Here is a 25736-nt window from a genome sequence, read left to right as displayed (position 1 = left end):
TCCGTGTATTTACCTGCGTTTTTGTTTCACCTATGTAAACTTTGGAACAGTTGCGTTTTATTATATAGGCTTCAGACTGGTTTTTATTACGTAGTTTTGATTTGTTTTTTGATGTTAACAAAGATCTTAAATTTGGTTCTGATGTAAATACTGCTCTGGAAATCTGCTTTTCGGAATATTTTTCGAAGTTTTAATAAAGGCCTGGTACCCATGGTAAAGATACTGTTTTTTAACAAAAATTTTTTTTTGGAATTCCTAATATTATGATTTTTTTTACTTAGTTTCATTCAATCTTAAGACAGCTGTTATAAGCGTATGAGAATGTAAAATATGGTCGGAAATGTTCCGTGTGCAAACATTTCTGTTGCTAATTTATTTATTTTTGTTATGACAACTTTTCAAAAGCTCTGACAAAGCTATCGACAAGTTTTACACCAAATTAAAGTTACTTCATCTGAATCATTTGATTAAAAGCTGCAGGACTTAAATCCCCATTTTTCAATAACAGTTTTGTAAGGTATTTTTGCTTGCTGATTTTGCTTTGTATAACATTGCTGCGTTTATTATTTTGAATAGATTTAATAAAAACTTTAAAGGTATCCCAAACCTCTGAGACATTTTGTGTTCATACTCAAGAAATTAATAAAAAAAATGTTTGGGCTAAATTTTTTTGATTAAAGCAAAAGAATAAATGCATACCAAAAAAAACTAACTTTTTTATTTTAGTCGAAGCTTGTTTCTCCGTTTTGTTGTAGGCCAAAAAGTCAGCATAATATATGCCGCAATCTACAGACTTAATAATTTATTTAAGTGCATTTTATTCCTAAGAGTTTTAGTTCATGATGTCATTGATTTTTTTGTTTGTTTACATAATCGATCTTTTAGACATCTTTAGCTTACAACAAAACTAGGAAGGCGAGCTTCAATTAAAATAAAAAAGTAAGTTTTTCTTGGTGCATTATTTATTATATATGCACATTATATATGCATTTATTTTTATTTTTTTATCAAAAAAATTTCGCCTAAACATTTTTTTTATCTTTATCTTTAATATGAACACAACATATCTCAGAGGTTTGGGATCTCTTTAACTTGTATCAAATATTTAAAATTTTAATGTTTTTCAATCAACATGTTTCTTCTCTACATGTGTTTAACATAACTATACCAGGACTAAATTTAATAGACTTTCTAATCTTAAATAATGTTAAAAAAGCCATAAACATGTAAATTTTAATGGTTTGTTTAATATTATTAAAGATCAGTTGTAAACTATTTAAGATCAAATGTTACGGTTATGTTTATAAATTATGTTTAATAAATCATTAGATTTTAAAACTTAATAAAATAATAATCGTGCTATAATTTCGAGTAAAATAGTGTTAGAACATTTGGAATAAATTTGAGAAAAAACATCATAAATTTATAATAAACGAATATTACATATTTTTTATATATATTTATTTTTGCATACTTTTATATATATTTATTTTTGCATACCTTAAGAGATTTAGGTCGGTAGCTGTATGCCGTCGTAAGTAGATAGCATAGGAAATTAATACTTAATAATTAATTAGAAATTAGTGCTTAATGGAAATCGCTTCAGGCATGCATAAAACAGCTTTAGGCGTAAATAAATTGCTGACAGCGTAACGCTTTAAAACTAGACCTGATATAAATATATATATATATATATATATATATATATATATATATATATATATATATATATATATATATATATATATATATATATATACATATATATCGAGGCCGTTGACAACCTTTTTGATGTTTAAGCTAAGCATCTTTGAAACATGAAGAAAACTCCATATTTAAGTATGTTCATGAGGATGCTATGCAAAAAGTTGTGGTGATTGGAGACTGGAAACAACAAAAATCCCAAAACGTTCGTCCCCCCCCCCCAGCCCCAAAGAAGAGAGCAATGAGTCAATTTTGTCATTTTTTTAATCTTAAACTTAATCTATATTTATCGACGAATTTCAAATTTGATTCAATAATCTTATGTTGATCAGCTTTTATGACCTTATAAAGTTTACAGCTCCCTCAATTTGAGGGGGGTGTAAACTTTATAAGGTCCAAGTCTCCAAAAGTTTACACAAAAGTGTAAACTGTTGTTATTCCCAGCCTCCAATCACCGCTTAGCTCAAAGATCAAAAAAAGTTGTCTACGGCCTTGATATATATATATACATATATATATATATATATATATATACATATATATATATATATATATATATATATATATATATATATATATATATATATATATATATATATATATATATATATATATATATATATATATCAGGCCTTGTTTTAAATCGTTACGCTGCCGGCAATTTATGCGCAGAAGTGTCCCGAGGAGGAGATCATAAGGGGTGTCTAGCTCCCTACTAAATTTATTAGTCTACATATTATACACTGATGTTAGTAAAATTGGATCTATAGTTGGCAGTTGGCAAAAGTCAGGTAACAAGTACATTTTTTTTTCTTTTTTCTTCTTTTTTAAATCTTAATCGGCAAAAAAAAAACGATACGTCACCCCCTCCTTTTAAACCTCTTCAGGACGACCTTGTGTACGCATAAAGCTATTATATGTACAGCGGTGGCCAAATTGTTAGACAAAATGCAATTTTTGATGCATTTGTGAAACTTATTCATAAATAATGCAACATTTTTACTTCAAAACATTACAAAAAATTAGAAAAGTTAAGAAGCGCAATATTTTAATGTAAAAAAGCACAAAATTGAACCGTTTAAGTATAAAAACAATTAAATACAATACAAAATTAGGATTTGATATTCAAATGCTAAGATGACTTAAAGTTCGCATTAATAAGACTAAGTTAAAATTACAATAAAAATGTAAAAAGTAACAATAGAAAATGAAATAAATTACAATGGCAACGAAAGTTTGAATAGATGAAACATGTCAGTTAATATTTGTATGGTTTCTCTTATTTTTAAGCAGTGCCGGGACTCTTGAAGGCATCCTATGAATAAGTTTCGGACAAAGCTTACGGATTTTGTCGTCATAATGCCAGACTTTGATCAAAGCCCCGGTCAGTTCCATCTTGTTTTTTGGTTTCATCCCTCCTACTCTTATTTTGAAAATCTCCCACAGGTTCTCAATGGGGTTCATGTCAGATGAATTACCTGGCCACTGCAGAAGCCTGATGTGGTTGTCAGTTAAGTATTTCTTGACTGTCTTTGCAGTGTGACAAGGTGCTCCATCTTGTATAAAAGTGAACGGTCTCCGTCGACACCACTCGCCAAGTTGAGGCAGCAGTTGTGTCTCAAGCACCTTCTTGTATTGAACTTGATTCATGGTGCCTTCAACAATATACAGTTGTCCAGGCCCATAAATAGAGATAACTGACCAGACCATGACATACGTTGGGTGCTTTACTGTCTCTGCAACACAGTCAGGATAAAATTCTTCACCAAGTCTCCTACGTACATAGGCTGCTTTCTCATCCATGATGTAAAAGGATGATTCATCACTGAAACACACCTGACTCCAATCATTTTCAGTAAAATTCTTGTGTTGCTTTCCCCATGCCGTCGAGCTCGAAAACCATTCAAAACTAATTGTCTTCTGACTGTTCTGGTACTCACATGTACATTACTTTTTTGTAATTCTTTCTGCAACATCTTGCTTGTTGCTTTACGGTTTCTTAAACAGCATTTCATGAGAAACCTGTTGTCTCGCACAGACATTGATTTTTTTCTGCCACAATTGCCAACACGGTTACCTCGTAATTTTTCAGCAGTCTGCATCTTCTTCTTCATTCTCGATACCGATTTCTGACTTATTCCAACATTTTTAGCAATCTCCTTATTAATTTACATTTTCCTTTAATTTCTCTTCATAAACATCAAACAAATAAGAAAATACTGACCTCTAACAGAAAGTAGGTGACCAAATTTTAATATTCAATTTACAGTTAAAATTTTCAATAAAATGAATCTTGAGCGGAAATAAAAATAAATTGCACTTATTATCACTTAAGCAACATTGGGCTATACATCTATACATGCACTAACTATATATACATTAATTTAATAACTAGTTTGTGCCAAGGCAGGCATTCGAAAATAATCTCGGTTTTATAGCCTAGTCTAATAATTTGGCCACCAGTGTATACCTAAAGCAATTTACATTAGGCAACATTTTATCATTATTTAACTTTTAAATTAGTCAATAAGCGGTAACTTACAAGAAGTAATTAATTTTATAAAAAACCACTGTAACATTTGATTATGTATTAACAGATGATTATGTAAAAAAGTTTGTACAAAAGTTTGAATGGCAATTATGTTAGATATAAGCACTATTTACTAATAAACAAAATTCAGATAATACTAAACTAATAAAACTTAATCTCTATTAAGTTAATTATTTTATCAAAATATTTAGTAACAGAAAACAGAATTGTTTATTGTTAACGACTAATTTTTTTTGTATATGCAAAAAATATTTGTCGTTAACATTTTTTTTGTATATACAAAAAAATTAGTCGTTAACAATAAACAATTTTGTTTTGTGTTGCTATATAGGAATCATGTTCTGTTACTATATAGAAAGTTATCAAACAATACGTAAAAAAAATATACCATAAAATAAATATACAATAAAAACTTGGATTTATCATCTTGCAAGTAAATTCTATTATTGCAATCAAAAGTTGTATCAAAAAAGAATATTTATACAACTTTTGATTGCAATAAAAGAATTTACTTAAATTTCTATTTAATAAAAAATAAATTATTTTAAAAAAAAAAATTATTTTATATTATCTTTGTTTTATATTATGATTATTTTTATTTTATTGTAATGATTTTTTTGTTTAAAAAACGCTAATATTTCCTGCTTGAAGCGATGATCATAACAAATATATAATTTAATTCTGATAAAAATTATATGATTTAAAATTAATTTAATAAAACACAATTTTATTCTGATAAAAAAAATATAGAACTTAATTTTGATTTAAAAATATAATTTTTTTTTTTTTTAATTATTCACCTCCCAATGCCGAGAAGGTCACTACAGTCGAGGAGGCTACTTTTGTGGTTACAACCCTCTCTCTACTCTATAATTTCGAAACACGAACCTCGACGAACAAGGCTGCTGCGCGGAGAAACAAGTTGAGCGCGGTACTACCAAGGACGTGGTGGGGACTAAACTCGGAACTTCTCGCTTATGAGGCGAGTGCTCTACCACTATATTACTACCGCATTAAGTTCTGATTCGAAAAATATATTCAACAAAATCAAAGTTTCCGGCCTTGTATTAAAGCGTTAGGTGTACGTCTTAAGTGATTTTACGTAAGCAATAAGTAATTCTGGTTGCGCGATTTAATCGCTTAACCATTTTTGACGTAAGATAATTTTTATAGTAATTAATTTTAATAGTAATTAATTTTAAAAAATCACATTAACTTTTAAATGACGTTTATGTAAAAAATATTTGTTACTAAAGTTTGAATGACAATTATGTTAGATATAATTACTAATGAAAATTAGATATATATTAGATAAATATACTAATGAAAAAAACTCAAATAAAATTAAAAAAATTTTTTTCTTGTTTTTATTGTATTGTAATGATTGATTTTATCGCTTCTAAAATGAAGCAAAGATCATAATAATATAATTAAATTTTGATTAAAAATATATAGTTTAATTTAAAACTAATTTAATAAAAACATATAATTTTATTCTGATAAAAAAAATACAGTTTAATTTATATTTAAAAAATATACATTTTAACTTTGACTTGAAAAATATATTAAAGTTTATTAAAGTTAAAGGTAATGCTTGGGTTTAATTTAACTGTCAAATTTATTTTAAAATGTTACTAAATATTGTTCAATATTAAATATTATTGTTCTTAAAAAAAATTAGGTCATTTTTATCGCTTTTTTAGGTTTTCCTTCCTAAACATTTTTTTTACTCAAAATTAAATTTTAAATCTATGTATATATATATATATATATATATATATATATATATATATATATATATATATATATATATATATATATATATATATATATATATATATATATATATATATGTTAATTCTATTTTTGAATATTTTCTAAAATATATATATATATATATATATATATATATATATATATATATATATATATATATATATATATATATATATATATATATATATATATATATATATATACATATATATATATATATATATATATATATATATATATATATATATATATATTAATATATTAGTTCTATTTTTGATTATTTCCTAAAATTTTTACAATAATAATGATTTTTTTACAAATAATAATGATTTTTTACTTTAAAAAAGTTAAACAAAATTAAAAAATATTACGTACAAAAAAAAAATTATTTGTTGCAAATAAAAAAAAAAATTGAATTACTTTACCAGCGCTTATTTGTGTGCCAAGCAAAGATTTAAGTTTCCAAGCACCATTTATTAAAAAATAGATACTGTTGCGCTTTCACTTGCCTTATGACAAAAAAGTTGCCTTATGACAAATGTACGCTTTATTAAAATTTTTGATACAGTGTTATAACATGTTTACAAGGAATTTGAGTAACTTTTTTAATCAAGTTTCGCTTTTTTGAAATTGCACAATTGGTTAGTTATATAAACTTATTTAATTATAAAATATTATTTTTCTAAACTATTATTTTTCCCATAATTAAACTTATATAAACAAATGAACAAGACATTGCAAGAGCTTGCAAGAGCTATATTGCTTCAAGCATAAATACTTGTAATAATTAATTAAATAAAAAACTTCTTAGATATAAATCTGTTATTAATTTTTTATTTAATATATCGAAGGAGTTTAGATACCCACATTATCAAATAAATTTATACTTAATAGCGTTTTCAAATATATAATGTTGGTATCTAAACTCTCTCAAAATACTATTTTGAAAAATTAATAATAGAGTTATATCTATAGAAGGTTTTTTTATTTAATTTAAAGTTTGTAATAATTAATATATTTTCATTTATTTTATAAAATCAATCATTATAATAAAACAAACATAAGCAAAATATTTAAATATCTTAAATTAAAAATTAAATGTGCCGCTAATGAAAGATAAAATTTAAAGGGATCCTAAACCTCCAAGACTTGTTGTGTTCATATTAAAAAGAATGATAAAAAAAATGTTTGGGCTAAATTTTTTTGATTAAAACAAAAAAATAAATGCATACCACGAAAAACTATTTTTTTTATTTTAGTCGAAGCTCGTTTTGTTGTGGACCAAAAGTCTTCATAATATACGCCCCAAATCTACAGACTTGATAATTTATTCGAGCGCTTTTTATTTCTAAGAGTACATGACATCTTTAATTTTTTTGTTTGATTAATTGATCTTATAAACAAACAAACAAAAATTCAATTGAATAAATTAAATAAAAGTTTTTTTATTATATTTCATTTATGATTTCTATTTTTACGCGTTATATATCTTTTTTTTATATATTTTTAATGGAAAAATGTTAATAAAAATAAAAGTTTCTTATTATCTTTGCAAATTGCGCTAATATCAAATTTAATTGTCTTTCAAACTTTTATATATACAGCGCGGAAAATAAGAAGTTGAAGGCGAGTGGTCAATTTGACCGGCTAGCAAATTGAATTGATGGTCGAATGTTTTCTTTGAATGGTCAAAAGTTTTTATTTAAAAAAAAATTTTGTTGAAATTTTTATCTTAGTAATGGCACTTTGTGACTAACTTTTATTTATACAAAAATAACTTGATGCTTGAAAAATAACGAATTCATATTCCTTCTAAAACAATAATTTTAAATAATATCAATACATTTTTAAAATGAAAATGCAAATAAGTAACTCAAATTACCAGCTGATGTTTATAGTTTTAAATAACTCTTATGCGCTAATTTTGATATCAAAACAATTTTTATAAAATATTAAAAATCTGAATAAATTGAAAAATTTGATAAATAAATCTGAAAAGAAATTGTTTTATGAAATGCTACCATAATTATTTATGTTACATAAAGATTTTACTAAAAATGTATTTTCAAATAAATGTTTCGTCTGATTCTTTGACTAATGGGGGGAAAAAATAGCAAATCTCCAATTAATAATTTTAAACTTATTTAAAAATAATTTATTAATTTCAATGATTTCACAAGCGACAGAAAAAGTTACGAATAGAATAAAAAGATTGAAAAAAAAAAAAAAAAAAAAAATACAGTGGAGAAAATAGAGTTAGCCTCGCCATGTACTGATACAATATTTTGTAAATCTGTAAGCAAGTTTGTGCGGTGCATCTTTTGTCTTCTTTACACACATAATTATTGTTAAGAAAAACAACTTTTTAGATTATAATATAGCATAATTAAATTGCAGTACATTTGATAAAACCATAAAATATATAATACTTGATATTTGCAGTAACAAATAGAATAAGCCTCATCAATAATTATTTTCAGTTAACTTGTATATTTTGATCTGGTGATACGCATTTGTGAAGTTTTTTGTTATTATTTGTAAGTTAAACAAAGACTGTGAAATCAGTGTCATAAAGTTTTTAACATTTGGTTTTTGATACCTTAATTTGAAATGGGGCGTGGTAAGCATTTAACAAATGAAGAATTAGTAGTAATCAAAGCATACAAAGATACAGGCTTATCTAATTGGGAAATTGCAAAGAAAATTAAAAGATCTCCAATAGTGGTTAATAATTACTTCAAGATTGGCATTAATTATGGAGCTTATAAAGAAAGTGGTGGAAAGCGTAAAATTGATAATCATACTAATCGAGTTATTGTACGTTGTGCTGCTGCTCAGCACATGACTGCATCTCAAATTCGTCCTGATTTACAATTACCTGTATCTGTTCAATGTGTGAGACAAATCTTACATGAAGATCCAAACTAAGTTTAGAAAAAGCATAAACCAAAATCAAAACTTACTGCTCATCATAAAGAAGTTAGATTACAATTTGCAAAAGAACACATGTAGGAAGAGTGGCATCAAGTTCTCTTTAGTGATAAAAAAAAAGTTCAACCTAGATGATCCTGATGGCTATCAATATTACTGGCACGATCTTTGAAAAGAGAAAGAAACTTGAATGAGTCGTAACTTTGGTGGTGGAGCTGTTATGGTTTTGGGGACTTTTTCCTTTTCTGGAAAACTTCCACTGGCATGGATTTCAACAAAAATGAGTTCACAGGACTACATTGACTTATTAGAAATAAGTTTGCTTGAACATGGTGAGGAATTGATGGGTGAAAATTTCACTTTTCAACAAGATAATGATGCTATCCATAACTCAAAGCTTACAAAAGCTTAGTTTAGAGAAAAAATATCCACGTAATAGAATGGCCTGCATATAGTCCAGGTCTTAACCCAATTGAAAATCTATGGGGAATACTTTCTAGAAAGGTTTATAAAAATGGTAAGCAATTTGAATCCACCTTTGAGCTGAAATCTCGTATCAGAGAAGCTAGGAATGAAATATCTATAGAAACTATCCAAAATCTTTTGACTAGTATGTCAAGTTGTTTATTTGAAGTCATTAACAATTGAAGAAGCTATAATAAATATTAAATGAATGTAAAAACAAAACATTTTCTGTATTTTCTTGTATGTAATGTAAATGAGGCTAATTCTATTTTCTCCACAAATTGAATACTTTTAATTTTTTTTCCATTTGTAATTAATTAAACATACCAATTTATAAGCTTTTTAGTTGTAGTAGAAGATAATAAGAAAAAAGGTAGACTTAATAATTGTTTTACTGCCATTTTTGTTAAATTAGGACAAAAAATAAAGGTGAAGCTAATTCTATTTTCTCCACTGTACATTTAGAAGAGAAAATGTTCTTAGTTATGTATTCATAATAATAATAACAATAATAATAAAATAAGAACTTGAATCTTTGAGGTCAACGACGTTAAAGAAAAATATTTGCTCATTTTATATCTTTGCTCATTAAAAACATTTTAAAAACAGCTAATGTTAATTACATAACTATAATGTCATTAACTCTTGTGCACAGATACTATTTAAACTAAATACTTAATACTAAGAATTATTTTTTAAACACTATAAAAATTACTAGCGTTACATAAAACCAGATTTTTATTGAAAAGTTATCTAAATAAATGAAGCAAAAAAATTTAAAGTTAGAGTTTAAGTATATTTATAATATGTATTTATATTTATAATATTTATATATAATATTTGTCAATTAGCGAATTAAAGTAGTGGTAGCAAGAAAAAATCCACTGAGAAAAAATCCCCAGGATTTATTTTTACTACATAAAATAAACAATATATCAATATAATAGTTAAATATTTAATACATATTATGTCACAAGCAAAACCTTAATCCTTCATTTTTTATAAATCAACTGACAAATAGGTAGAACATACAAGGAGTGTACATACATTAACTGGAAAATAGTTAGAATATGCAAGTAGTGTACGTACATCAACTGAGAAATAGGTAGAACACACAAGGAGTGCCGCAAAAACAACATATTTGGCTGGAGCCAGGGCCTGGGTCACTTCCTTATATATATAATATACATATTAATATATATATATATATATATATATATATATATATATATATATATATATATATATATATATATTAAAATAAATTTTATTTTAACTTGTATATAAAAGTAACTAAAATATAATAAAACTATATTTTTAAAGTCACAGTGTCAAAGTTTGTTTTCTGCATTTTCTATTATAAATTAAATTAAATTTAGGAAAATCGTATGAGCGTTTAAACAAATTTAATGAAATACTTCCTAAATAAAAACTAAAATTTTTTTGCATAAATACAAAAATACTATTTTTTATTTTTTTACAAATTTTATTTAAAAATTTTAGAGATAAAGTAATAAAACTAAATTAACTAAAACTAAAGTACTTTGACAGACCTTGTTAAGAAGCGTTATGCAGCTTGCATTTCCCATAAGTCATAAGCGTTAAGTTAAGTGAAAACTTTTTTGTAAAATGTAAACGTTGAAAGCGTTAGGCAAAATCTTTTTGTGACGTTTGTTCAGAAAATTTTAGATAGTAATAAATAAGCATTTAATCACAACGGATAATTTTTTAAAGAAACAAGTTATTTTATTTAAAAAAAAATTAATTTTAAAAGACTTTAAATTAAATGTAATTTTAAAAATTTAGATTTAGTTTGAAGGAATGTAAAATTTAGTTCAAATGAGTGTAAAATAGTTACTCAATTTTTTATAAAGAAGTTTTTTTCTAATCGTCTGTTAACAAAATCATTAGGTAAATGTCCCTCCATCATAGATTAAATATTATTATTAAGATTATTATGAGCGAAAAGAAATTTAAAACTTTTTTTCTTGTAAAAAGGGTAAAGTGCTTTTGTTTAAAGGAATTCCTTTCATAAATATACTATTCTGTTATTAATTCAATATCGTGTAAAGTTCTTTTATGGTAATATCTTTATAAACATAAATTATGTTTCAGATATCTTATTGGTAACTGATAAAATCTATCTATAAATTGTTTATAATCTTTATTAAAAATACTACATTAAATACTACATTAAAATAAATAAATTGTGATTAACAAACAAAAGATTATGTTAAGTATAAGATTTTTTAAGAAATAAATTATAAATAAATGTAATCTTTTTCAAATACAGAATTTAGATTCTAGTAATTATTTTTGTTTAATAAGTTTTTGTTTATATAATTTTTAAATTTAAATTTAATTACGGTTTAAAATTAAATTTAATTACAACGCGATACTTTAAAATACTTTCAAAATGAAAATAGTTTTTAGGCTCCTGTAGCGAATAAGATCTTAATAATTAGAATACATAAAAAGCAGAGGGTTTTAAAGTATTTGTAAATTATTTTTTTAAATTTGTCAATACTTTGTTGTTGTAAAAAAAGAGTGCATATTTTTCAGCAACTCAAAAAGTCAGTAGACAACCAAAATTAACAAACTGGTTACTTTTGCTACTTAACTTTTTTTTATATATGTATATATAAATATATATATATATATATATATATATATATATATATATATATATATATATATATATATATATATATATATATATATTCACACACACATATAGATGGAGCTAATATTGTATACCTGGGTCCTGACACCTCATACACAGTTACTGGTTTGAAGGAAAAAACTTTTTATGAGTTTACACTAAGAGCTATTACAGATGAAAATGAAGAGAGCTTTACAAGTGATCCTGTGACTGTTCAAACATTTCGTTCAGGTACTAATTTTTTTTTTTTGAATTTTTTGTTTTCATATTTATGTATAATTTTGGTGTTGATTTTCATTGTTAAAACTTGTGTTTTTATTTATTTGTCATTATCAGTCATACAAACATAAAATATATGGAAAAAGAAAGGGTTTTATTTGTCTTAAAAGATTTGAAGAAAATATAACAATGATTTATATGACTACAAAAGTCTTTAAAAATCTAAAGAAAAGATAACAATATGATATATAAAGCTATAAAGGTTTTTGGATTGTTATCTGAGTATAATTTGGTGTATATAATTCTAATAAGTACCTATGTAATCTTTAGTTTCTACACCTCCTCAAAATTTAAGAGCAATACAAGTTACAGCTAGCCAGGTCAAGATAGTTTGGGAGAAACCATTAAAGATTATTGGCAATCTTAAAGGCTATCGTGTTAAAGAAACAGGTAATATTTTTTTAAAGTTTTTAATGTGCATTATATTGGTTTTATTTTTTTATTATTTTTGATGTTAGATTTTTTTTTTTTTAATTAAAATTTTTTTTTTTATTGTTGCAGTTGTATTAGTTACAAATTTATTTCCTTATAAAATTTTTTTTTGTTACAAATTCCTTTTACTATACTTTTTTAGGAAGTTCAATTCATTATGAACCTGTTTCTTTATACTATATTGCCAGCAATTTAGAAGCAGACAAAGAGTACACGTTTGAAGTTTGTTTATATATATATATATTTTAAATATTTTTATAACATAGTACTTTATGAAATTGTCTGTAGTTTACTATTTTTTGTTTTTATATTAGTTATTTATTTATACATTAATTATTTATTTATACATTAGCCTATTCTATCCCAAGCTTCTAATTATAATAACTGTTCTTTTTAGAAACACAAATTAAACACAGTACATATTAAATTAAACACAATTCATATTAAATTAAACACTTGCCATCAACAGTTAACAGTTTACTATCGAAAATATGATTTTTTATTTAGAATATTAGGATGTTGACTATTGGCTATCACTATATGATACTGTTGGTATCATTGGGACAAATTCTAAATTGATGCAATCAAAAATTCTAAATTTAAAATAAGAAAATTATGTGACAGTTACAGCACTCAGAATTAGGGTCAGTATTTGGCAATGCTGATCTAAATACTGTCTGAGGTTGGCAAAAAATTGTCGACTTCAGAATTTTAAATCTTAGTTTCACTTCAAATAAATTAAAAACGATAAAACAAATGCCATTTTAAGTTCTAAATAAAATAATTAAAATGACAAACATTTTCTTTAAAATCTAGATAAAACTATTTTTAAAAAAATGGCAAAATAAATGTAATTGTTCAATTTCTAAATAGAATAGTTAAATTAAAAATGATGGAGCAAATGTTTTATTTTAATTCTGAACAAATTAATTTAAAAACACATCAACAAAACGAACATTTTATTTTAATTCTAAATAAAATAATAAAAATAAAAAACAACTATTTTAAATAAATTCTAAATTAAATAATACACAACATCATTTTTTCCTACATATTCTGGAAAGTGGTCAAAACTATCTTGACAAATATCACTTATGGGCAAAAGATATAGCTGCTGCATGACACCTTGACAGTTAGAGTAGGCCGCTCACCCATCTACCCTAGCTCTGTCGATTCAGGAGGTGATGATATAAATGCTGCCTAAATTGATAAAATTTGAAATCCAGAAGAGATAAAACTTTTTTGTCTTTTGCTTTTCAATGACATGCTGGTATAAAAGCCAAATATTTTAAACAGCCAAAATCAAAACAATAAAACATTAGCTGTATCAAATTGATTTTTAATCAAAAAGATTTGAAGTCTGAGATCTATCTTAGGCTTTTATTAGTTGCTAGACTCTTTGTTGACACTGTTCAACCATTGATTATGACATACTTGTAACAACTTCAGTTGATGTAGTAGCACCTGTGTTGCATCTTCTTCTTATATCAGTTGATGTATGTACTGAAGCCCCTGGCAGGTCCCTTTACTATGTTTTCAGATTGCTTATCTAAGTGTGCTTACTTACTTGTGTGTGTGCATGTGTGTGTGCAGGGCTCAATTTAACGGTCAAACATTGCCGCCGCCTCTCCCTAGACTATTTTTAAAATCTGATTTATGGGAACAAACAACCATTGTTCATTTTTACTGGCACACACCAGGAACCTCTCGCTTTATAAGCAAGAGGTTCCGAGATCAATCCCCACTACGTCCCTGGAAGTACCGCGCTCAACTTGTTTCTCTGCGCAGCGGCCTTGTTTGTCAAGGTACGTGTTTCGGAGTTATAGAGTTGAGAGAGGGTTATAACCACAATTAAGTAGCCTCCTCATCTGAAGTGGCCTTTTTGGCCTTGGATAGGTGAATTAATAAATATATATATATATATATATATATATATATATATGTATATATATACACATATTTATGTTTACGCATATATGTTTCTATTATTGTAAAAAATTATTGATAGGTTTGTGCAGTAACACAACGAGGAGATGGAGAAGTAGCTTCAGTTAGTGTTAGAACGCTTGGTCATGGTAAATATTTTTGTAAATATTCAGCATTATATCATTTAAAAATTTTTTGCATTTTTAAAACTTAATCCTGAGCTGTAAAAGTTATTTTTTATATCTTTAAAGCTCAAGCATTAAGGTAATTATATATATATAATTATTATATATAATATAAATATATAATATAAAGTAATCATACATCTTATAAATGTTATCATTTATCATAAATGTAACATATATCATATGAATGTTATCATATATAATAAATAAATAAATTTTGTTACATAATATTGCACCTACTTTTATCATTTTTTCTGTAACTTATAAAAGAAATTTAGAATTTCTTAACTTATAAAAAAAATTACAAAAAATATCTATTGATTTTATGCATTATTGTAATTATATAAATAAATAATCAATTAAAAGTAATCAGGATTCACTGAAAAGGTTTTTAGCAATAAAACAACCTGCTACATTATAATTAGCTATATTATTATTTATATATAATTAAAGCTACATAATAGCTGCTTGGTTACATCTAAGTACAAAAATTCATTCTCATCAATATTTGAATGAAAAAAATATTGTTTTTTTTAAAAGGTTTTTAGGAATTAATAAATATAATAAAAGTTTCAAATTTTAGGTTAGCCTTGTAGTTGCACTTTTTGCAAGATAGAGACTAATAAATAATGATTGAAACAGACAGGTGGTTAGACAGAGGCAAATAAACAATGTTTGAAGCATACAGGTGGTTATAATGAGGCAAATAAATAATGATTGAAAAAAATAGGTGGTAACATAGAGGCTAATAAATAATTATTGAGACATACAGGTGGTGATATTGTTAATTAGGGGGTAAAAGAAAAGAAAAAGGTTAAACAATTTTAATAACATTTTAATTTTGATAGATTATCATGCACCATCCAAACCCAGGTTGGTATGTATAGGTCCAAATGAAATTGTTTGTACATGGGAACCACCTGCAGCAAAAAATCTTAGAATAAAGAATTATGAAGTCATATGTAATGGAAAGGTAATCTTTGTTATTACTCTTGTTGTTTTTAATTGTCTTTGTGTTTTATTTAAAATTTTTTTCAAGTTTATTTAAATTATTTATTAAATCCTTAATTTAAATTCAGTTAAAGCTATTAAACATTTTACAACCCATAATCCTCCTCCTCATCATCATCATTATTAGTATCATTATCATCATCATTATTTATCTTTAATTTAAATTCAATTAAAACTATTATACATTTTGCAACCCATTATCCTCCTTCTCTTCCTTTTCCTCTTCCTCCTCCTTCTCCTTCTCATCATCATCATCATCATCATCATCATCATCATCATCATCATCATCATCATCATCAATATCATCATCATCAATATCATCAACCCACTAACATCATTATCAACATCATCATCATCATCATCATCAATATCATCAACCCACTAACATCATTATCAACATCATCATCATCATCATCATCATCATCATCATCATCATCATCATCATCATCATCATCATCATCATCATCATCATCATCATCATCAACAACAACCCACTATCATACTCATCTAAAATCTATCATTTTCATTCATCCTCATTAAGATCTATTCACCTCATTCATCCATCATCCTCACAATCATCATTCATAGTCTAGCTTAAACTCAATTTGAACCTAGCCTGCACCCAATTTAAACATAGTCTGCATACACTAATTAGATTTTTATAATTTTTATGGTTTACATGTCTTTAAATATTTATGTTTACACTTTTTACAAAAGGCTATCTATTTTGGAACAGTAAGAAAGTGTATTGCAAACAGATTAAAAGAAAACACAATCCACACATTTTCAGTGAGTATCAAATGTTGTTACAGTAAATAATCTTATAAACTTCTCAAAGCTTAATTACAAGCTTAATTATTGTAAAAAAAATAATTTGATTAAAGTTACTGTTCAGATAATGTTTTTGTTGGTGATAAATTTAAAACGCAATCAACTTTAAAAAATTAAAAAATTTTTCAAGGTAATTGCATGGACAAGTGAGGGTCGCAGAGAAAGTCTTCCAGCAACAAAAAAAACTACAGGTGGTTATAAGAAAAAAGCATTAAAAAAGCGACCTTGGAAGAATGAGTCAGAACTTCAAAAATGGTTGAAAGATGAAGAAACTGAGGAATTAAAATCAGATTCAGAAGAATCAGATAATGGTTCAGCACCAACAGGTTTTCTATTTGTTTAGTAATTAAAACCAAAAAAGGGAAAACAATATAAGCTAGTAAAAAAAGCTGAAAAGTTAAAAACAAATATGTAATTAATAGTTGAAAATTTAAAAGTCTAAAGTTGAAAATGAAAGTTAATAATAGCTCTATGTAATAATTGATCAATTATTGTTTTGGATGTGGTTTACCTCTTTGTAGTGAAGTATTATTGTTTTGGGTGTGATTTACTTTTTAATACTGAAGTATTGTTATTACTATTTACTGCAGTATGGAACAGGCGTAAATTGCGGGCTTAAGTGACGATAGCAGGATATTTATTTGACAGAATAAACTAGTTACAGTAAACTAGTACTTTTAGAAAAATTGAAAAATTCTGAAAATTTTCTTCTGTTACCCTCCCTTTTAGAAATTAAGGCATAATTATGAGAAGTTTTCTCTTACCGTCCCTTTTAGTTTTGTGTTTATTTTCTTTTTCTTTTAGTAATACTTGTATTATATTTTTGTTCATCAAAATGAAGATTGATGAACATTGTTGTTTATGTAGTTTACATTTTTTATATTATATTTAGAAATACATGTTGAGGTGTTTTACATTTTTTATATTACATTTTAAAACACATGTTCATGTGCTTTACATTTGTCTTTTAAAAAAATATAATTTATACTGTTCTTATAATTGCGATTATTCTAATAGTTGTGACCATGGTGACCATTCGGCAAATTTTTATTGAAAAAATTTAAATAATTATAAATATAAAATAAATATCTAAGATAAAAAAATTGAAATAAGTTATAATTGAAATAACTAATAATTGATCAATTATTATTATTTTATTTATTGTTATAATTTTTTTTTAATTTATTGTTAAATTTTTTTTTTAATATAATTTTAATTTAATCTGTGTTTCAAGCGACATTTTGTTTATGTAGATATCTTCGCAAGGTATTTATTTCAAGGTATTTAATGGTGAGAAGTTTTAGTAAAAATTAAAAAAAAAAATAATTGTTTGTAAAAAATATTTAGATGCAAATGATAACGAGAATGAGGATTCTGAAAATCCACAAAAAACAGACAGTGAAAACGAAGAAGATAGCTCATAAAAACAGACAGTGAAAACGAAGAAGACAGCTCATAAAAACCTAGTGTTTATTTTACAGTTTATTGGTGTTTAAATAAATAAGACATTTTGTGTACATTTTGTTATCACGAAAATTTGTTTTTACTTATTTTAAATAATTTCAAATTAAACATTTTCATTAAAACGTTTTGAAATGTTTTGTATGTATATTTGTTATATATAATATTAAACTTCTTTTGATTTTAATGAATTTGTTTTTGTGTTGGAATATTTATTAAAGTGTTTATAAAGTTTTTGTTTCTAGTTTGTCAGTTATGTATGTATATGTATCTATGTGTATATGTAAGAGTATTGTTTGTTTATTTAAGTTTTTCAAATTTTGTAGCCAGAAATAAACTTAAATTTTTATTAAGCTGTGAAATGTCTTATGGAGTACTGTACTCATTAAGCCTTATGAGTACAGAAGTAAAATCCAAAAATTTATTGCTAATGGCTATAATATTTATAACAATCTATTATTCAATTTTGAGACATTTGAATATTGTTTGTCACATTTCAATTTCGTTTGCGAAGTTTAGTTTTTCCTTTTCACATTTCATTCAAATAAGCACACGTTATAACATTGTAAATTTTTGGCTTGATAACAAAGTAGCTACCTTCAACACTAACTCTAAAATAAATGTCTCTAAAATAGCTTTTTTTTAAGTTTGTCTCATATTGCGTAAATTTCATTATTTAACACCTCATAAATAAAATTTTGGACAAAATTTAAAAATTAATATTTTAGGAACTAATAAGTTTTATTTAATATTTCAACTGTTAATATGTTAGTATACGCAGTTTATAAATATATTAAAATAATTATTTCAAATATCATATTTAGCAATATTATAAAGTTTTTTTGAAAGATGTTTTATCTGACTAAAGAAAATTTCTTTATTCACCTTTGAATAACAATATCTAATTCTTGTTTCAAGCTCTTCCAAATTCTCAGCTCTCCAATAATTCTCGTAACTAGCCGTTTTAAATCACCCCAAAAGTTTTCAATTGGTCTTGCTTCTGGAACGTTAGCTGGGTTAATATCTTTGGGAACAACTTTGATTTTTTTTCAATTTTAAAAAGTCGATGACCGACTTGCGTAATGTGATCGAGCTAGATCAGGCCAGAAGATAAACTCATTGTATTTTTTATAATATTCTGAAACTAGAGGAAGTAAAGTTTTTTTTAGTATCTCTTTATAAGTGTACTGGTTGATTGCCTGCTTACTGTGAAGAACATAAAGAGGGTTTATTCCACGGGGGCTGATGCAACAAGAAACTAAAAGCTTGTCCTCGTACTTGTTACGCAAGTTGTTTCTTACTTGGTCAGAACATTGAGAAGGATCAGCGGCATAAAACCTATCGTTACCAGCTAATGTGCTATTGTTTAAGGTAAAATAGCTTTCATCATCCATAACAAAATCCAAGTATTTACAATTTTCGCACAATTTACGACATTTAGGACGCATAGCTTTCTTCTGCTGATGGCTACAATCTGGACGATTTGTTTTTTTGAAAGTTCAAATGTTAGTCATTGTTTTTAATACTTGGGAAATTCGAGTTTGACTACACTTGAACAATTTTTTTTGGGAGCACCCTGACTTATTTTCAAAAAATGCAGCAATTTTTGGAATATTTTCTTTAGTAGCTACCTTAGCGATTCGACCACTTCCAACTTTTCTTTTTAGAGATCCATTCTCCAGTTTTACGATTTTATCGTAAGCAGTTGATCTGGGTAAACATTCCATAAACTGCTTAGCAACAAACGCTTTACCTTTTTCTCGATTTTTTTGGAAAAAAATTTCCATAATTTTTTCGAGGCCCTTTACTTCGACCATTTTATTTTCAATATTTAAATAATATTTTTAACTTAATTAAATTAAGTTTAAATAGATTACAAAATCCTCTTTCAAATAAGTATAAAGGTTTTTTGCGTGCATTAAATAATTTACATAATAAATGCAATCAAAATTTGTCCGAAATTTTATTTATAGGGTGTTATGTTACGAATAGCATTTTCATAACATTTTAATTACTCAATGAAATGCTTTCAAATTTTTACAGGCAATAAAACCAAGAGTCTAATCTATTATTTTATATTATTTTTTACCAACTTTAGTGTTGAAATTCCACAAAATAACTTAATTAAAAAATGCGAGTTAATTTAATAATAAAAATGTAAAATTAAAATAAAAAGAAATTTTTTTTCGTAAACAAATTAAAATATTATTTTGAATTCGTTTTCAAATTGGTTTAAAAATAATGAAGTTAGTACACGTCACGTTAATCTTAGTCGAGTCTTTTAAGCACGATAATTCTTCAAATATACGTTTACAAACATAGAGAAGTAGACTTCGTCTCGAAAGTTAAACATTGTGTTAACTTTTGAGACTTCCAGTAGTAGCCATTACATTTCATGGCACAAAAACGCTTTTTTTTCTCGTATTTAAATATTTTTTTTTTAATAATAGTAGCTATAAATTCGATTGAAGAATGAAAAATCCGAACAAAAATACAGTTTTGAATGATGTTTTGAAGAAACTGTATTTTTTAAATTGATTATTTTAAATTAGATAAGCTAAAGAGAGCTTAGTTTCGAGTGTTCTCTGGAGGGCAATCACGCTGCTTTGTTGTTTTGTTTATCAAAGGAATGTTCAGAATGTTCCTTTTGATGTTTAAATTTTTTTATCGGTTAAAACTTTTTTTTGCTCTGCACGAATAGTTCTTTGATTTTTTACCTTTTTCGCTATTTTTATTGGTTTTGGTTTCTTTCTGAAATTTTTAAATTATTTGCTGACTGGTTAAAACACCATTTTTTAACCTCCTCTTACCTTTCGCTCAAAATTGTTTTCGTACTTAAAGAACATCCTGAATTGATTTGAATATTTTATCATAGGATTGAATGAAAATAGAATAAAGGAATTTGTCGATGTAGAAGACGAAAAATCTAAATTTGAATGTTTACTTGTAAGTATGTTTATCTGCTGTTGTATAATAAGCACATTATAAATCACGATCATTCTTTTGTCGCGTGAACTCAAACAAGTCTTCTCGCTTTGAATTCAAGCTTAAAATACAGTTTAATATTTTTGTAACGTTTGGTTCAGTTGATACTATTGAAAAATCTATGCATTCCATTCCAATTGTAAGTAAAACAATGGAACAAGTTGGAATTGATGTTTGTAAATTGCCAGAGGTTGATGGTTTTAAACATTTAGTTGTCTGTATTTTACAAAATGGTCAGAAGTTAAACCTGCTTATTCAATTGTAAAAACTGCTTATTCAATTGTACTCCTTTTATATAAAGTAACCTGTCGACACGGGTGCATTAAAATACAAATTAATGATCAAGGAAGAGAGTTTGTAAATGAAGTCAGCGAAAAATTGCATGCAATGACAGGAACTGAGCAAAAGGTAGCTTCTGCTTACCATCCCCAATCTAATGGCTTATGTGAGCGTTAGAATAGAACTATAAAAGAAGCATTAGTTAAATTTGAAAAAGCTGTGGAATGAATGGCAGTGGAATGGCCCTACATTATTGAAGGAATATTATTTGCACATCGTGTTAGCAAGCACACTTCAACAAAATATTCACCATTTGTTCTATTATATAAACGAGAACCTACTTTACCTGCAGATGTTCAATACAGAATGGTTGATATTTAAAAGCATGACATTGAAAGTTTTGACAGAGAAACTTTTGATGCAGTTCTTACTTCTTTTATTTTTTTACGAGAAAAAGTTTACCATACCGCATTCAAAAACATTCAAACATCTCAAAATAAACAGCAGAAAGATTATAATAAGCGCCATCAAGCACCTCATTTGATTGGAATTGATGATAAAGTTCTTTTAAAAAATCAAAAAAGAATAGATAGAAAATGAGGAAAATTTTCATTTAAATGGCTTGGTCCAAATACAGTACATTCAATTTCTAAAAACAACTTGTGCACTTTGGTTAACCAAAAAAATACTACTCTAAAGAAAAAATACGTAACTTTGCTTAAGTCATACATTGATAAAAATAAAAAGTCATTATATAATGATATGTTGAGTTCTTGTGTTGAAACTGAAGAGAAAGTTACAAGTTTATGGTGCATGCTACCTGACGAAGTTGTTGAAATGATATTGATTCGTGCAGTGAAAACATCCATTATTGTTACGGCAACATATCAATCGTTGTATCATACCTGTAAGAGATTTGAAACATTTTGCAACAAAAAACAAAGTTTCTTCTTCCGCGTATTTTCCTTAAATTTCAAGATCACGAACTCTCAAGTTTAATGCAACGGAACAATAAAATAAAAGTAAGTATTCAAAAGTTATTAAAAATATTTGGACCTTTTAGTCGAGTTGCAGCTAGCTTGAACAATGTTGTCAATTATGAAAAATGGAAACCTGCACTCATGGTTTACAGTTGAACAAACATTTTTGAAATCACATCAAGTAATCAATTTAGTTGACTCAAAAAAGACTTTAAAACCTCAGAATCTACGGTTAAATTTTCCAAATCTTTATATCTTAAAAATGAAGATAAACAGATTTTATTGTCTCATAGTTCGTGGCTAAATGACAACATCATGGATGCTGCCCAAATGCTTATTTGTAAACAGCTAGGACCAAATGCAGAATTGCAATCTGTACTAAATGCTCAAAAATGTTTAAATAATCCATACCAACCAGTCAATACTAAACATATTCAACTTATGCATAATGGTTCATGACATTGGTTTCTTACATTTTGCTCTAATGGAAGAGTCAATATTTGTGATAGTCTTTAAGATTCACTGAATCCTGTTTCTTTGAAATGTGTTCAGTCTTTGTATAAAAACAATGCTAATAGTAATAAAGACTTACTTATAACTTTTCTGCCTGTACAAAAATAAACCGATGATTTTAGTTGTGGATTGCTGTTGCCTTTGCAGCCGAATTATTAGCAGGTAAACCACCTACAGAAACGAACTTTGATGTTTTTAGAAAAGAAAAGTTAGAAAGAAATTTTTAATAAGGGATTTTCTCATAATAATCCCAAGGAATCATAAAGATTCTAAATACTACAAGATATAAACGTTCAAAATAAAAATAAAAAATCTACCATGGGAAACTCAATAAAATGCCGATTAAAGCCGATTACCAAAAAAAGCGGTACAAATAGAAAGGAAAAATATCCTCTTGATAAAATTTGGAGTTGCCATGCCTTTAAAAGAAGTAAAATAACAAAATATGCAACCTCTTTTCAATGTAAAAATACTGTAGAAACCATCTGTTTTTTAACCAATATTATTACGCTTAAAATTATTTAATCAGTAGGCATCAGAGAGCCATATATAAAAAATATAACACTGAATTTGAGGTACGCGCCACCTCAAATTCAGTGTTATATTAAAATTTTTCAAATTCAACTTTAGGAGAGTACTTATATCCTGGGGAGTATTTATATCCTAGAAAATAATTACTCCCATGAGTAATTATTTCCTAGGATATAAATACTCCGGGAGTATTTATTGACGGGATTAATTTTAGACTGCCATACCGGTCGCTTTCACTCCTATTTTCTACAAGTAATTCTGGAAAAACTCTTTTTTTGCTATTCGTTAAGTGAGTCAAAAAAAATTGGAAGTAATTTCATACATTGAATAAGACTGAATAAATATGAATTGAGGTCGATACATTAACCCATCCACAGAAAAACACTAGGAGCATTGATATTTTCTTAGACTCTTGCAGAATCAACAGAGTAGACATAAAAATTGGTTTTTTTAGCAAAACCTTTTAGCTTCGAGATTCATGAATCTTAAAACTTCACTTGGCCAGTCAAGAGACAAAAAATTCATAGATTTTCTTAAAAACATCCTCAAACTTAAAAAAAATACTCAATATGTATTTCTTAATGTTACGTTGTTATTTCGACTTCAGAAATTTTTAATCAAGAATAGCCATTCTTGAATTTAGGAGACGAACTGTCGTTTCTTTGCATCCGTATTTTAGCCACTGTTTTATCGATTCCTCCTGTTTTATTGGATGACCAAGTTTTGCCAATTAGCTATTGATTTTTCCTCGTCCTTTGTTATTACAGTTCCAACTCTTCTTTTTCGTTTCTCGTATATTTTAATCTTTTAAATATACGATATTTAAAAGATTAAAATATACGAGAAAACATTATCTCAACAGAATATTATATATAAATATATATATTAATAATAATAATATATATTAATGATAAATAAAACATATATATAATATTCTGTTGAGATGTTTTCTTTATTTACATTGCAAGAATAAACTTCAACAGGATAGAGAGAAAAGAAAAAGAAAAAAAAAAGAAAGATTAAACAAATTTTACACAACTTAAAGTCGATTTAGACATTTTTTGTTATAAAAAATAGGGGCTGATTAAGCACGATGCAATTTAACATTTGAAGAGTTCACGGGAAAAAACGGCATAGTCTTTAGTTTTTAGATGTTTTTAGAAAGTATATGTTGATCATTTATAAAAGCCTTCATATAAAGCCAAAAGTTTAATAAATTAGAGAAAAAAGACATTTCTTGATTAATTTGTCTAAAGTTATTTTTCTTTCTTTTTTCTAGGTTATTTAGGTGCTCCCAGAAGTCCTTACGGTCTTATCACGGAGCACCGCGGGAGAGCATTTAACTAGAAGTTCACGCCTCCTTCCTTACTAATGTCGCTTAAAGTAATCCTTCCTTACTAATGTCGCTTAAAAAATTAGGTTAAACTTTTTAAATGAGACAATGACGTTTTTTTTTTCGACCTGATTTTTTTACGACCAAATAAAATATTTCGCCCAAATAATAGGTCCAAAAGTAAGCCTGGGTATTTAACCAAATCAATTAGTTATGTTTGTAAAACACTAAAGAGCATATTAAAATAAGGGGGACTTAAGAGCTTTAAGGTGGTCCAATACTAATAAAATCAAAATTTTAAAAATACATTCATATTTTATGGTTTTTAAATAAGATATAATATTTGATTTTTAAACCACAGTAAATAAAAAAAATTAATTTTTTTTGGGGTCAAGATTTTGGGTTTATTGCAGTATGTAGTCCATATTTAGGGTCCATGGACCCTAAATATGGACTACATGCTGCGATAAACAGGCTGTGAACTAATAATAGTATGACCATAAAATTTTTAATAATTTTTTTAATGGTATGACCATGAAACTTTTTAAATATCAGATGATTTCACTCACCCTGCCAAAATCAAATAACTTAACAAATTATTTAAGCTTTTGTATAAAAACTGGTTTTAAGGCCAAAAAAGTAGCCTTAAAAAGGCTTAGAACCTAGACCTTTTTTTAAGAACCAGTTTACTATTATGAACTATTTTGGTAAGGTGAATGTACATATATACATATTGAACAATTCTCATTTTAAAGAAAATTAAATTATCGTGGCTATGCTCCTGGCATGGAAGTAATCGGTGCACAAAGAATATTTGTCGTTTTATTTCACAAATAAACTAAGGTATGTTAACTATTATTTTGATGGCGACTGTAAAAGCTATTTTTATGTTAAGGAATTG

General features: G+C 26.3%; 1 protein-coding gene across 2 annotated transcripts in view; it reads left to right on the top strand.

The window, feature by feature from the left end:
* Nucleotides 1-18567, top strand: part of LOC100215940 (uncharacterized) — a 34334-nt gene extending 15767 nt beyond the window's left edge. The window contains exons 10-18 of one of the 2 annotated variants that reach the window (XM_065795947.1): nucleotides 12165-12320; nucleotides 12639-12758; nucleotides 12943-13022; nucleotides 14809-14875; nucleotides 15760-15884; nucleotides 16640-16711; nucleotides 16884-17079; nucleotides 18101-18167; nucleotides 18203-18567. In XM_065795947.1, coding sequence (XP_065652019.1) covers nucleotides 12165-12320; nucleotides 12639-12758; nucleotides 12943-13022; nucleotides 14809-14875; nucleotides 15760-15884; nucleotides 16640-16711; nucleotides 16884-17079; nucleotides 18101-18167; nucleotides 18203-18212 — 893 coding nt within the window. In that variant the 3' untranslated portion in view covers nucleotides 18213-18567. Of the gene's footprint in view, nucleotides 1-12164; nucleotides 12321-12638; nucleotides 12759-12942; nucleotides 13023-14808; nucleotides 14876-15759; nucleotides 15885-16639; nucleotides 16712-16883; nucleotides 17080-18100 lie in introns of both variants that reach the window. The other variant, XM_065795946.1, reaches the window with a different exon arrangement.
* The last annotated feature ends 7169 nt before the right edge of the window (nucleotides 18568-25736 follow it).

Source organism: Hydra vulgaris, chromosome 04 (assembly GCF_038396675.1).
Source record: "Hydra vulgaris chromosome 04, alternate assembly HydraT2T_AEP".
In the NCBI taxonomy this organism is placed as follows: Eukaryota; Metazoa; Cnidaria; class Hydrozoa; order Anthoathecata; family Hydridae; genus Hydra; species Hydra vulgaris.
This window is presented reverse-complemented; position numbering and strand designations above follow the sequence as displayed.